The sequence below is a fragment of the Chinchilla lanigera genome, unplaced genomic scaffold (genome assembly GCF_000276665.1).
Source record: "Chinchilla lanigera isolate Chin_1 unplaced genomic scaffold, ChiLan1.0 scaffold00068, whole genome shotgun sequence".
In the NCBI taxonomy this organism is placed as follows: domain Eukaryota; kingdom Metazoa; phylum Chordata; class Mammalia; order Rodentia; family Chinchillidae; genus Chinchilla; species Chinchilla lanigera.
Genome location: NW_004955469.1, coordinates 6,263,271 through 6,277,767, shown reverse-complemented (window position 1 = coordinate 6,277,767; position 14,497 = coordinate 6,263,271). Strand labels below are relative to the sequence as shown.

Below are 14,497 nucleotides of genomic sequence, written 5' to 3'. Positions count from 1 at the left end.
GGTACCGGGAACCGAACTCACGACCTTGCGCTTGCCAGGCAGGCGCTTTGCCGCTGAGCTAAATCCCCAGCCCCTTGCCAGGTTTGTTTTTTTGAGACAGGGTTTCCCTGTGTACTTTAAGCTGGCTCAAACTCACTGTGTCACACAGGCTGGCCTGAGACTTGAAATCCTCTAGGTTCAGCTCCCAAATCCTGGGAGTACAGGTGTGAGCCACCAAGCCTGGCTTGAAAAGTGATCTTAGTATGAGCAACAGGAAGGCTAAGCAGTACACATGAAGATGTAGGGACAGGGACCCCATAGATAGGGAGAAGCTAGGATGAGGCCCCGTTGAGCTTTGTTAGAAGTCAGTGCAGAGACTTACTAAATAAATTTGGCTTATTTAATTCTTTACTGATGCTGAAGGAGCTGCAATTTCCAGCAGACCAGCAGCTTACAGTTCACGTTCAGATGTTGCAAAGACTGCCTAAATTTCAAGCTAGTTCTTGCTTGCTGCTAGTGCTTTGTATTCTTTATATTCCTGATAGAACAGTGAGCTATAGATGTATTACTTAACTAGGAAAATAATTACCTAGCTCAAGAAATGACAGACTTATCCAGCATACCTATCCATACTGTTTATTTCTAATGGTTTTCACTTTGCTCTCAAAATATTTAAATAAAATGTATTCGACAGGCTGGGCATGATGGTGTACACCTGTAATCCCAGCACTTGGAAGGTAGAGTTAGGAGGATTGCCGTGAGTTCAAGGCCAACCTGGGCTACATAATGAGTTCAAGACCAGCCTGAGCTACTTAGCAAGACTCTGTCTAAAAAAAAGGAAAAAAAAAAAAAAAACCATATGAATGACAGATTCAAAAGACTTCTCAGCCAAAAAAAGCCAGGCATGGTGACACACACCTGTAATCCCAGCACTCAGAAGGCTGAGACAGGAGGATCACTGCAAATTCAAGGCCAGCCTAGGCTACATAGTGAGTTCAAGGCCGGTCTGAACTACATACATAGCAAGACCCTGTTTTTAAAAAAATTTTTTTTTCAGTCTCACCATGGTAGTGCGCTCCCAGCACTCAGGAGGCTGAGGCAGGGGGATATCCGGAAATTCAATGCCAGCCTGAACTATATCATGAAACTCTTATCTCAAGAGTCCTGGTGGTGGGGGCAGGGGATTTAGCTCAGCAGCACAGCGCCTGCCTGGCAAGCACAAGGTCATGAGTTCCATTCCTGGTACCAGAAAAAAAAAAGACTCCTGGTGATCTATTATTTACTTATCAATGTTTGTGTATTTTAGTGATGTTCACTTTAGTTATGTTTACTTCTGAAGGGGGAACACACCTGAAACTAGAGGAACAGCCTATGTGGTCTATGAAGACATCTTTGATGCCAAGAACGCCTGTGACCACCTGTCAGGATTCAACGTCTGTAACAGATACCTCGTGGTTTTGTACTATAATGCCAACAGGGTGAGTATCACAGAGTTACTGTCACCATCGCAGGTGAGATGCTCGGGAATCCGAGGGCTGCATGTGGTGGGAATTTGTGCTGTGAGCTTTCTCTTTCAGTCGGTGTAGTGTGAAATTCATACAGCTATATGTTGGTACCTGTAACGTTGGTGCTTGCCCCATTTCCAGGCATTTCAGAAGATGGACACCAAGAAGAAGGAGGAACAGCTGAAGCTCCTTAAGGAGAAGTACGGCATCAACACGGATCCACCAAAATAAGCTCTGCATGTTCATTGTGGACTAACGTGTGTGTGACCACTGTCACTATTTTTTCCTTTTTAATCAATACTGAATATCCTGCTTTCTTGAGATTTGAAAGAAACTTTGATGCATATTAGAATATATTATGTCATTAAACGTGTATCTTTTTGTAAAACATGTCAGTGCTTTCTCTTCCCACATCTTGGGTATCAGGAGAAAAAACGTGTGTGTGTCATATAGAGCCACTCAAAAGTGGTACATCCCTGTAGTTCCACCTTCTCTTGCCCCAGGCCAGTGGGCCGTTTGGTACTGAATGCTGTAAAAGGTTCTCCATCACTGCCCCAGGCCAACTGAAAGTAAAATCTCTTAGCCACATTTGCGGGGCTCCTCTAACCTGCATACAACTTACACCACTCAGGGCTAATTTTAAACCCTAACTGGGGACTTCTAGGTAGTTACAGGGAATGTTGGTGAAAGTAAGCAATATGTCTAGGCTGGATGATGATACCTGTAGTCCCAAGTACTTGGGAGGCTGAGGCAGGAGGATCACTTGAACTTAGGAATTAGAGGACAGCCTGGGCAACACAGTGAAACTCTCATCTTTTTTGACAGTATATGTAGAAACAAGCTCAGAATAATACATTCTTCTCAAAAGTAATGTGCTGATAGTAGAGCAGATCTAGATGAAACTAACCTAGTACATGTGAAAACAAATTCAGAATCGCACATTCTTTTCCAAAGTAACTTGTCAATGTGTGTGTATTATTCTAAGCCCCAACACACTTTAATTTGTTTAAACACAAAATGTTTCCATCTGGGTGAGGGGATCATCACTCTTATTCTACCCCAAATAGAGATTGCAAGGTTGCATGAGGGGTTCAAATCCTACATGTGACTGGTAGGCTGTGGGATTAGCTACACAGAGAAGTGTAAGCCTGTGAGGTGAGCGGCAGGTAATATCTGCCTGCAGGCTTGCTTAGAGGATTGGTAGTTTTATTTAAAAAGTTGGGCTGGGGAGATAGCTCAGTAACACAGTGCCTGCCCCCCCCCCTTAAAAAAGTATATAGAACCCCATCCCTGGCACCACACATAACAAGGCCTAATGCGAACAGTGTTCCCATTAGAGCTATTATGTGTATTAAACTCTCCTAGCCACTTGGAAAGCTCCAAGCTTTCTGCTTTTCTCAAAGGGCATCTGGTTTGTGTGGTCCATAGAGCATGTCCTACTTACAAGGACAGACAGGAAGTTGTCAAGCACAGAGCCTTTATTTCACAGATTATTTCCAAAGAGGACATTAAGTGAGCAGCCAACAGAATTCATAAGGGAAAGTGACAGCAAAGGTAACTGGCTCAAGTCCCTCGGTACACCATGTACACTCATGTCTGAGCACCTTGTGTGTCTGGCTTAAGTGACAGTAAGGCAGTGTAGATTGTGCAAACAAGAAATCTATTCTGTGACCAGGAATGGCTACTACATGCATCACACAAATATGCACAACCTGAAACGTTTCAATCTGCAACCGAAGTCTCCTCAAGCTAAGATGTGCGAGACCGATGGTGAACACATACAGAGCAACTTGGGCAGAGCGAGTGGTAGTGCCGTGGGGCAGTGAGGTGAGCACACTGATCAAGAGCCCCAACTAGGAGGAGCCGTCCCAGTGGCAGAGCAGGCTAGAAGGGCGAGCAGCAGCCATCTCCAGCCACCTCGAGCTCCTTCCTGCCTTCACTCTAAGTTGAGCAGCTCCACGTCAAAGATGAGGGTGGCATTGGGAGGGATGACACCAGGATGGCCCGTGGCTCCGTATGCCACGTCAGGGGTGCAGGTCAGCTTCGCCCTCTGCCCCAAGCTCATCTAGCAGGGATGGGGGCAGATGGGGAGAGGAGAAAGAGGACCCAGCTTGATTTAAAAGAAAAAAGTAAGGTAACTATGGCAAACGTCATCATGGTAACTGAAGATCAGAGATGAACTTTACATATGACACATTGAAGCTATACAAAGAGCTGGTAAATTCTGCATTTAAGATGGCAGAGATTTTTCTGTGGGACTGTAATAGTCTCAAAATTCATTCATCCAACACTGCTGGTTATTCAATTAGTGTAGGGCTCAAACACTTGCTCATAACTGTTCTTTACCCTCTTCTCAAGAAACCTAAGGGGAATGTTTAACCGGGGCCTGTACACACTTGGGAAGAAGACAGGAGCAGAGGTTCGGGTAAGAGACCACAGCAAAGACTGGAGCATCCTGCGACCAGACCACAGAGAGACCAAGGAGGAAGAACCTGAGCCAGGGCTCAGCACTGCAATTGTCAAGAAGCTACTGGGTATTACTGGGACAACTGGTGAAATCTGAATAACTCAGTTTTGGAATTTCAAATGATCGATTCAAAAATTTGAACCAATTGATTAATTGTATTCAGTGTTCTGGTTTTGATCATTGTGCTATGATTATGTAAGATGTTAACAATCAGGGAAGCTGGGTAAAAATATCTAAGAATTTACTATTTTTGCAATATTTTTATATGCCTGAAATTATTTTAAGTTAAAAAAAAAATCACCTCCTTGGCTTCTCCCACTGTAACTTTTCTGCTACCTCAGATTTGGGCAGCTGGTTGGCCTTCCACCCAGTTCCAAGCAAGCCTGAAGGGATGTGTTTGGGGAAGGTCCTGGGTGGAAGGGAGGCATGCTGGCCCCAAAGGGGTAGGGACACAGAGCCAGGCATGCACACTAGGTGGCGCTGCCATGCCTTGGCGAATAGAGTCAAAGCAGTAGTAGTCCATGAGAGGGTGAGGGTAGAGGTGGAGGTCAAAGTGCTCGGCCCAGATCCCTCAGCTCCCTAAATCCCCTTTAACAAGTATACTTATCCTACCTGGGCTGCACCCTCTTCAAATCCTTTGATGACTTCCTGTTTACCAATTCTGAACTTGAAAGGTTTGTTTCTATCTCTGGATGAATCGAATTTCTTCCCATTTTGGAGCATTCCTGTCAAAGCCAAGAACAGGGCAGAAAAGAGATGTGGTTGTGAGTTAATTCCCAGGTCAGTTTAAACATGTCTAAAATGGGTTCCTCTTTGCCGTCACCAGCCCCACGTCTCTTTGGAATCCCATTTTCTCCATTCCTCGTCTGTGGACAGGAACAACTCCCAACTGGTCTTTACGCTCTGCTTGCTCTTCTTTCCATTCTCCGCTCTGCGCCCAGATTTTTTTTTTTTCTTTTTCTTTTTTTTTTTTCAGATTTTTTTTTTTTTTAACACAAATCAAATCATATTATTTCCCTGCTTAAAACACTTTGATAGTTCTGCAGGGCAGAGTCCAAAAGCCTGCAATGCGTACAGGCACTTCAGGATCTAGCTACTCCCTGCCTGAGAGCTCTCTGCTCTTTCCTGCCCTCCCAAGCCTCCCACAGCACACCTCTAATTCCTCTCCCAGTTGACTTTTTGCACATCACTTCCTCAGCCTGAAGTTCTCTTTTCTGTCATAGTCCAGCCTCAGGTTGAATCCCCGCCTAAAGTTCCCAAGGTTTTCCCAAAATGCAACACCCAAAAGTTACACCATGCCCCGCTGCAGTGAGCAGCCGATTAGTGGTAGCTTCCAAACCCCATTCAAACGGCTGTTTGACACCAGAGTACTAGGTGCTGCCTCTAGCAGGTGGGGGCATCCCTCACCCTCCAGCTGAGATGCCTGGTCATTGCTGATATTGTCTCTGCCCAGCAGCGCAAGCCCAAGAACTGCTTTTCTATTTTCACTTTTTTCTTGTGCCTCTCACTCAGAGATCAGAGCTTCCCTAAGTGACCCTATTCCACAATTTTTTCCTAAAGCCTCAGGACCATAACAAAAGGCAGTCTGGCCTATTAACTTGAGAGACAGGGTTCTGTCTTCAGTCTGGCACTAACTCACTGTGTGATGTTGAGAAAACCGCTTCCTCTGTCTGGGCCTCAGATTTTCCATGTTCAATATAGGCTCTGCTAACTTAGTATCTGAGCATCTGTGATTTTACTTCTAAATTTCTACAACTTCAATGTGCACTACAGAAACAGTCTGACTGACCTACCTTCTATGTAGAATAAATTGGGCTCTTGCCCTGAGTTCTAAATGAGGCAAAGGAGAAAACCCTTCTCCTACACAGAGATACACACAGATGGATGCTGAGGAGATCAGATACAAACTCACGATACGCACAGGTTGCTAAGATATTCCAATATGCAGAGATACTTATGTGAGCTCATATACTTATGCATACACACTCAGGAGAAAAACCCTGATGGCCAAACAGATGCTAAGAAAATATTTAGATCTCCATACTTTCCCACAGACAAGGGCTTGGACAAATATACACATGGATGTGCGCATGCACAGACTCACACACCCATTTGCAACGACACCCAGGATTTTGAGGCAGATTTATTTATGTCAATGGGCACTGATCGGGATCACTCCCAGAATATCAGGCCCCAATGCCTAGCAGTTCTTCTGATTGGCTAGCAAGTGAGATCATCAGTTACAAGGGTAGATTAACGATCATCAGTTTATGACGTTTGGTACAATGGTACAATCTGGCCTGTATGTTTGGTTACGCTCTCATGGTTTACAGGGGTCAAGAAATTACAAAGCTATGAAGTAGTTACAGAGCTGGGCAGTTTGTTCAGTCTGTTCAAAAGAATAAAGTTTAAAACAGAACAATTTCTCTTGTAGTTTTTCCCTTTCACATTTATAGACCAACTTTCTCATTCAGGTATAACTGAATCTACTGGAGACCACACGTACACCTGTTGCTGCAAATTCAAACTACCTCGTTCCGAATCAGGCCAGCTTATATATATTTACTCATCTGACGAAGAAGCCACAGCAACACATCAGATAAAGGATGATTTTGGGATTAATGTTCCTAAATCAACTATATATACACATGGGGGGAAAAATCAAATCTTGACCTCTACCAAATCCACACACAAAAATCAACTGCAGAAGATTCATAGATACAAATAGAAAAGATAAAATAATAAAGCTTCAGGCTGGGGCTGTGTAGCTCAGTGGTAAGAGCATTTGCCCAGTATGTGTGAGGGTCTGGGCTCAATCCCCAGCATCATGAATAATAATAATCATAAAGTTTCTACAGGGTAATTAATAGAAGAAAATCTTCATGACTTATGGGAAGATTTCTTTTTAAACAATTTTTATTTTAATGAAACAAAACACTAAAAAACTATACCAAAAAAACCCCCAAAACCAAATTTCCAAAACAATGATAGGAGGGTAACAATGGCTAATACAATGGGTACTGTTATCTTTCTTTTTTTTTTTTTTCCAGTACCGGGAATCGAACTCATGAACTTGAGCTTGCCAGGCAGGAGCTGTGCCGCTGAGCTAAATCCCCAGCCCCGGTATCTTTAAATTAATTACTCAGTACAAGATGTCAGCATTTAATTGTCCAAACAATATTAGCACAAACATCTCTTCAATGAACTGAGAGAAATTAGCAGTATAACTATTTCAACTACCTTTGTGTATATATATATATATATTTTTTTTTTCTTTTTTCTTTTCCCTTCCTTTTTTCCATTGCCCCACATCAGTTTCTTTTTCCTTTGGAAGTTTCTTCCATTTTACAATATGTACTGTACATTTGGGATCTTATTTACTCTTTCAGCTTCTCACACTGGGGAGGAGGAAGATCTGTTGAACTAACACAGAAAGTATTCACCATAGTGGAGAAGACTGGTAAGTGTACAAGGCAAGCTACAGTGTGTGAGATTCTTGGGAAGGTATAATAACAACAAGGAACGCATACCCAAAATATATAAGGAGCTCATATAAATCATTATGAAAAAGAAACACATTTTAACTGGAACCTCTTTTGTTTTGTGGCTGAGGATTGAACCCAGGGCCTTGTACATACTAACAACACACTCTATCACTGAGCTACACTCCCAGCTTCCTACAACCTAAGTTTTTTTAGTACTGGGGACTGAACCCAGGGCCTTTTCACTGACCTACATCCCCAGCCCTTTTATTTTTTATGTTTGAAAGAAGGTCTTGCTAAGTTGTCCAGACTGGGTTTAAACTTGTGATCCTCCTGTCTCAGCCTCCAACAGTGCTGAGATTCTAGATGTGTACCATCTATAATCCCATCTATTCCCATAAGGAATAGCTTATATGTTTATCTGAGTGATGTTTATCTGATACCTGGCTCTGATTTTTTATTTTTGTTTTGTTTTGTTTTTGGTACCGGGAGTCGAACTCATGACGTCACGCTTGCCAGGCAGGTGCTGTGCTACTGAGCTAAATCCCCAGCCCCACTGATTTTTTTTTTTTAATGGACAGAGCTTAAGTGATCTAAAAAGGATATCCATGCACACTGTCATCCCAGCACTCGGGAGGCCAAGGCAGGATGAGTGCCACAAGTTCGAGGCCAGCCTGGGCTACATAGTGAATTCAAGGTCAGCCTGGACTATACAATAAGACCCTCTCTCAAAAAACAAAAGAAAACAAACAACACACAAAAAGGCTATCAAAAAAAAAAAAAAAAAAAAGAAAGAAAGAAAAAGAAAACGGATATCCAAATGGGAAGTAAACACATGAAAAGTACTTCTTATTTATCAGGGAAATGCCTATCAAAACCACAATGAGATACCTGACAACAATACCAACTGTTGGTGAGATTACAGGGCAACTGCAACGTTCAAACACTATGGACAGAAGTGGAAACTGGCACAACCACTTGAAAAAGTCCCTTTGCAGTACTGCTAACCCGGGCATCGGTAAAACCCCGTACCCCAGCAGCTTCACTTCCGGTCATACTCCCAACAGAATGCACACACAGGTGTGTGCATATGTGCACTAAGAAGAGACAGCTACAAGACTATTCAAAGCAACATTATTTGTAGTAACTAAAAACTATAAACAATCCAAATGTTGAATATTAGCAAGGATAAGTAGCTAGGCATGGTGGCAGAAGCCTGTAAACCTAGCACTTGGGAGGCTGAAGCAGGAGGACTGTGGCAAATTCAAGGCCAGTCTGGGCTACCTAGTGAGTTCAAGTCTAGCCTGAACTACATGGCAAGACTTTGTCTCAAAAATCAAATAAAGGAGGCTGAGGCATGAGTTCAAGGCCAGCCTGGGCTACAAAGTGAGCTCAAAGCCAGACTGAATGGCATGACAAAACCCTGTCTCAAAGACAAAAAATAAATAAATAACAAAAACATACAGATAAATAATAAACAGATACATAAATTGTAGTGGATTCTGTGGATGAATAAACAGAACAAACTACTCTAGATAAATCTCACAGGCATAGGCCAGGCATGATGGCATATGCCTATAATCCCAGGACTTGGGAGGCTGAAGCAGGAGGATCACCATGAATTTGAGGCCAGCCTGGACTACATAATGAGTTCAAAAGCCAGCCTTAACTGTCTCAAAAAAAAAAAAAGGAATACATACTAGCTGGGTATGGTGGCACACACCTGTCAGCCCAGCTACTTGGGAAGGCTAGGCAGGACTGCAAATTCAAGGCTAGTCTGGGTTATTTAGCAAGTCCTTCTGTTAAAAAAGGCAAGGGATCTTGCTCAGCATAGACTACTTGTCTACCATGCATAAGACAGGTTCAATCCCCAGTGTTGAAAAAGAAGACTACATAGTCTATGATTTCACTTACATGAAGTTCAAAAACAGTCCATGGGGAGAAAAATTGAGTAATCATTACCCTTAGGTGGGATGAGTGAATGGGGCATAGGGAAATCTCCTGGGGGTGCTAGGAATAGCTTATATGTTTATCTGAATGATGGCTAAATAAGCGTTATCACTCTGAAAACATTCATGGAGGCTGGGTTGTAACTTAGTAGCAAAGCACTTGCCTGCGATGTATTTGAGTTTGATCCCTACCACCATCAAATAATAATTAATACTTTGCCCTTACATCTTTGATTATATTCTCTGCTGTATCTAAATTTGGCTGTACATCTTCGATTATATTCTCTGCTATATCTATTTTTCATTTTAAAAAGCTTAGGAGCTAGGGTATGTAGCTCCAGTGCTAGAATGTTTGCCTACCAGGTATAAGGCGCTGTGTTCCATCCTCAGGAATACAGGAAAAAGAAACAGTGAAAGTCCTCTACAGTCTCCTGTTGTGTTTGTAAGACCCGAGCCACTTGGAGCCGATGGTAGTGTTTAATGTACCTTGCCTGCTCTATGCATACGCTGTGAAGAGACTTACAAAGGGATGTTGTCATTTAGTCATTTGATAAGTACTGGTCTGCCTATGCGTAGGTCAGATAAATCAATGACCCCCACCAGAGGCCTCAGTGGCCCAATGGTTAACTGGGCCACATCACAAGGAGATGAAACACAGCCCCAGTCACTGACATCAGCGGCTGGCAACACAACTGCTGCGCAACATCCCCACTAGCCGGCTGTTTCACGCTGGCCCAGAGAACTGCTAAAAACGGTCTCATATGAGTGTGGCCCAGGAATTCAGCTGGCTCTGCTGTATGCTAAGTGACTGTCACCCACCAAGCTTGCCACATTGGGAAGCAGGTCACAAGGCAGAGCTTTCATCTCCCTTGGAAGCAATGCTCCTCCTGACAGCTCATCTGCAATGTCCCTTAGCCCAGGCGTAGTCAGACACATCCAGGAGGGGATGGAGGGGTGTGGGACCTTCGCTGGCCTCCTGTGGTCCCTGGAGACGAGCCCTGCTCAGAGCCTACAGGTGCCCAGTCTATCCTCTTCCTGTTCTCTCTCAGAGCCCCAGTGAAGACAGCACCTCCCTGTTGATCTCCGTGTCCCCTGTCCCCAGCAAGGCATCCAGCACTGTCAGCACTCAGGAACAGCAGACTAAACTGAAACAGTCCATTTCTGAGAGGAAAAAGGAAATTCTGAGGACACAGCGGGATGAAAAGGGAGGCTGCCGGGAGGCAGAGCATTCATGGAGATTTCAGAGATTTCCAAACATCAAAACCAGGAGAGCCAGGGCGCCACCTTCCCTGCAGCAAGGGATGAGGGCTGGAGATACTCGATTCATATAGAGGCAGCCACCAGGAATGGTCACTGTGGGGACAGCAGGGAGAAGTGGACTGGGCTTCAAGCCTGGTCTGGGTACAGACCCCTCATAGGGAGCTCACACGGGGGTGGGGGGGAGCAGGGGTTGAGAGGTGAGGCCTACCTGTGTAGTGCACCACGCATGTCTGGCCCTTCTTGGGGAATGTCCTTCCTGCAGGGAGACAAAAGGGCAGATGAAGGAGGATCAGAAAAGCTCACCCGAGATATTCCAGTATGACTGTGACCATGAGCTCAGGACCACATTCTTTGTGTGTGTGGTGGTGGGGGTATGGTAAGACAAGGTCTCACTATGTAGCCCAGGCTGGCCTCAAACTTTCAGTGATCCTCCCTCTGCCTCCCAAATGCTGAGATTACCACCATACCCAGCTGGGCACACATTCTTGTTCATACCACAGAGATGCCTAGGGTCCTAGTTCTGGCTGTGCCTTGTATAAACTAGTCATGTCACTCGGGTTTGAGCTTTATGCCACTGGTTTCCTTCACTCCAGCTTCTCCCCTTTTTCTCTGATTGTTCTTTTACTTTCCTTCATCTAGTTCACAAACATTTATGGACAGCCTAGTACATGCCAGGCCTGGACTGGTTCCAGAGATGCAGAGCAATGTGTGGACTCGTGAGCAAAATGGAGAGACAGACACATAAATCATAGTTTGTAGTGTGGATTGATGGCTACTCCCAAGGATGAAGAAACACAATAGCTACTGGGTACCTACTCTGCACCAGGCCTGTGCCTGATCCAAGGGTTATAGTGGTAAACAACACAGACAAGTTTCCTGCTCTTTTGGAGTTCGCATTCTAATGAGACAAACAATACTCAAATAAACAAGATAATTACAGATTGTGATAAGTCCTCTAAAGAAAACATACTCTGGGGAGGCTGAGGCAGGAGGATCAAAACTTCAAGCCCAGCCTGGGGAATTTAGTGACTTAGCAAATCCTCTCTCAAAATAAAAAATAGCACAGTGCTTGCCTGGCAAGTGCAAGGTCCTGACTTTGATTCCTAGTACCAAAAAAAAAAAAGCTTGGTGTGGTAGTGCACACCTGCAATCCCAGCACTTGGGAGACTGAGGCAATAGGATCACTGTGAATTCAAGGCCAGCCTGGACTACATACTGAGATCTTGTCTCAAAAAATTTAAAAAAATGATAATAGAGAAAGGAGAGTCCAGAAGGGCCTCTTAGAGAGGAGGTGTGAGGAACCAGTGCACAGGCCGTAAGGCAACTGTATCTGTAGCACAGAAAGGAGGCCAGGGCGGGTGCGGTGGCACATGCCTGTAATGCGAACACTCAGGGGGCTGAGGCAGGAGGACCATCACAGTGGAGGCCAGCCTGGGCTACAGAGTGAGGTCCTAGTTCAAAAAAGTAAAGAAAGGAAAAAAAAGAAAAAGTAAAGAAAGGAAAAAAAAGAAAAAGTAAAGAAAGGAAAAAAAAGAAAAAGAGAGGAGACTAGGTGACTGGCAAGGAGGGAGGGAGGAGAGAAGTGGGAAAGAGATGCATCATGCAGGCCTTGCAGAACTGGGTTTAATAGTAAGTGCACCCGGAAACCACTGGAGGGTTTTAAGCAAGAGAATGACATAATCTGAATTAAGATTTTATAAGATCACTCTGGCTGCACCGTGTGGGATGGACAGTTAGGCGTCTGTTGCAATAATTGAGACAACAAATCGATGATGGCTTGAATTAGGTGGGGGCAGCAGAGGACAGAGCAAACTAGACTGCAGATGTGCTCTGGACAGGAGCTGACAGTGCCTGCAAGTGGATGGGAGAGGGGCCCAAGATGAGGGGAAAGGCGCAAACAAGAGCATGCCCAGGCATTCAGTCAGGGCAACCAGCAGGGGTGGGTGATGTTTCCTGAATGGGGAGTCTGGGGAGGAGCAGATGTGTGCGGGTGGCAATTTTGAGATGCCTATCAGACATCTGAGTTCATACTGCAAGTAGGCAGATGCAGATTTTACACTACAGGCATAAATCTGGGTGGAATTCAAAGTCATGGGGCTGGATAAAGAGGCCCGGGCCAGGCATAATAGCACAGTACTGTAATCACACCCAAGAGGCTGAGGCAGGAGGATCAAGAGTTAAGGCCAGTCTGGGCTACATGGCTAGGCTATGGGGACCCAGATACATTTAGAGGAGTCTATAGGAGCCGTGTCTGTTCACTGCTGTAACCCTGGAGCTACATGCACACAGAACATGCTCCATAAAGGTTTGCTGAAAGGGTGGTGTGTTTAGTAACATGCAGGCAGCTTGGCAAAGCTAGAGAAAAAGTCGGTGGTGGGCATAGGGCGGTGATGAGGGATGGAGCTCCAGGACAGAAGGTTAGAATAGTCCAGGGCAGCAAGAGGCAGCATGCCCAGAAGGCAGACAGAAGAATCCTTAAAAGATTTTCTGCGGGAGGGAGGCACTTGGTCAAATGTGCATTTTAAAGAGCCCTCAGGTTTTGGTAAAGAAAATGAGTGGGGTGGGGAGGCCAGACTAAAGGCAAGAAGGAGAGACTGAAGGGTGAGCAAGTTCAGGGCTGGGGGACAGGGTGGCCTGGGGAAGTGCTCTCAGGACTCCAGCTGCAAGGTTCCCTACTGGGGCAAAGAAGCCCACACCCCTGGGTCTAGGTAACGGCTAAGACTAATAGCTTTTCAGCAAGGAGGGTGTGCTGGGTGTGGTGGCCCACTCCTGTAATCCCCGCCCTAAGGAGGCTGAGGCAGGAGGATTACCAAGAGTTATAACCAGCCTGGGCTACAGAGTGATGGCCAGCCTGAACCACATGGGAAGTTTGTCTCAGAGACAAACACAAAAAAACTAAGGAGGGTAGCTCAAAGCAAGAGGCCCTCCAGTAACCTGGAGAGGGGGCTTGTCAACAAAACCTAATAGGAAGTTTGCCTGTCAAAAAATCCGTGCAAACATAGGGTCCTCGGATCTGAATTAAATTTTAAACATATTTCTTGAACACCCATACCCAGTTATTCAAGGGTTTGGGAAAGTGAAGCCGGTCCCCCGGTCTGGGAGCAGAAGACCAGAGGAGCGTGTGGGGGTGGGCGAGGTGGGAAGCGCGAGCTCTACTCTGGACTTGCTGACTCCTGGTATCCCGGGCCATCCAGGCAGGTGGAGCAGCGGGTCGGAGGCCTGGGCTTTGAGGTTTGCATGTGGAGGCCACGGAGGCGGATAGGATGGCTGCGGAGAGGAACGGCGACGACCAAGGGACCAACAGAAGCCTCCCTTGCCCGCAGGGCTAGGTCCCCTCCCCTGGTCGCTGCCAGCCCGACGCGAGGCCAGGAGTCTGGGAAGTAGGCGCCCCAGGAGAGGAGCGGCGGAGACCCCAGCAGATCCCTCCCTTGTATGCAGAGCCCACCCAGCGAGCAGGGCGGGGAAAGGAGACGCTAAAGCCGACCCTGGGAAGCCTGCAGCAGCGACAGCCGGGCGCTCCAGCCCCGGGCGGCGGTGGCCGCAGACCCCCGCCCGGGTCGCCCGCACCCCGAGGCAGCCGGGGCGAGGGGCGGCCGAGGTCGCTTCCCAGACCCAGGACGCTCGGCGGGGCTCACCCCGCACCCTCCCCTCCCTACCCCGCACCCTCCCGGGACCCGACCCCCGCCCTCCGGCGCCGCCCGGGACCCCCTTCCCGCTGGCCGCCCGGTACCGTCTCCCGGGGAGATGGTCTCGATCTCCACGCCCATCGCGGCCCCACAGGCCCCGCCTCCGGGGTCCTCGAAGCGCCCGACCCCGGCTCGGCTCTGGCTCGACCCCGCGGCGCTCGGTCGCTCC

The 14,497-nt window shown here is 46.4% G+C and overlaps 2 protein-coding genes across 2 annotated transcripts in view; one reads left to right on the top strand and one right to left on the bottom strand.

Annotated features, from left to right (window-relative positions):
* Window positions 1-1,874, top strand: part of Sf3b6 (splicing factor 3b, subunit 6, 14kDa) — an 11,015-nt gene extending 9,141 nt beyond the window's left edge. The window contains exons 3-4 of the mRNA XM_005400375.2: window positions 1,319-1,457; window positions 1,626-1,874. Of these exons, the coding sequence (XP_005400432.1) occupies window positions 1,319-1,457; window positions 1,626-1,715 (229 nt within the window). The 3' untranslated portion in view covers window positions 1,716-1,874. The remainder of the gene's footprint in view (window positions 1-1,318; window positions 1,458-1,625) is intronic.
* Window positions 1,875-2,944: 1,070 nt separating this feature from the next.
* Window positions 2,945-14,497, bottom strand: Fkbp1b (FK506 binding protein 1B, 12.6 kDa; the record flags this gene model as incomplete). Its single annotated transcript, XM_005400373.2, is given in 4 exon segments — window positions 2,945-3,549; window positions 4,564-4,676; window positions 10,851-10,898; window positions 14,373-14,497. Coding segments are annotated over 4 exon segments (327 nt in total). The 3' UTR covers window positions 2,945-3,420.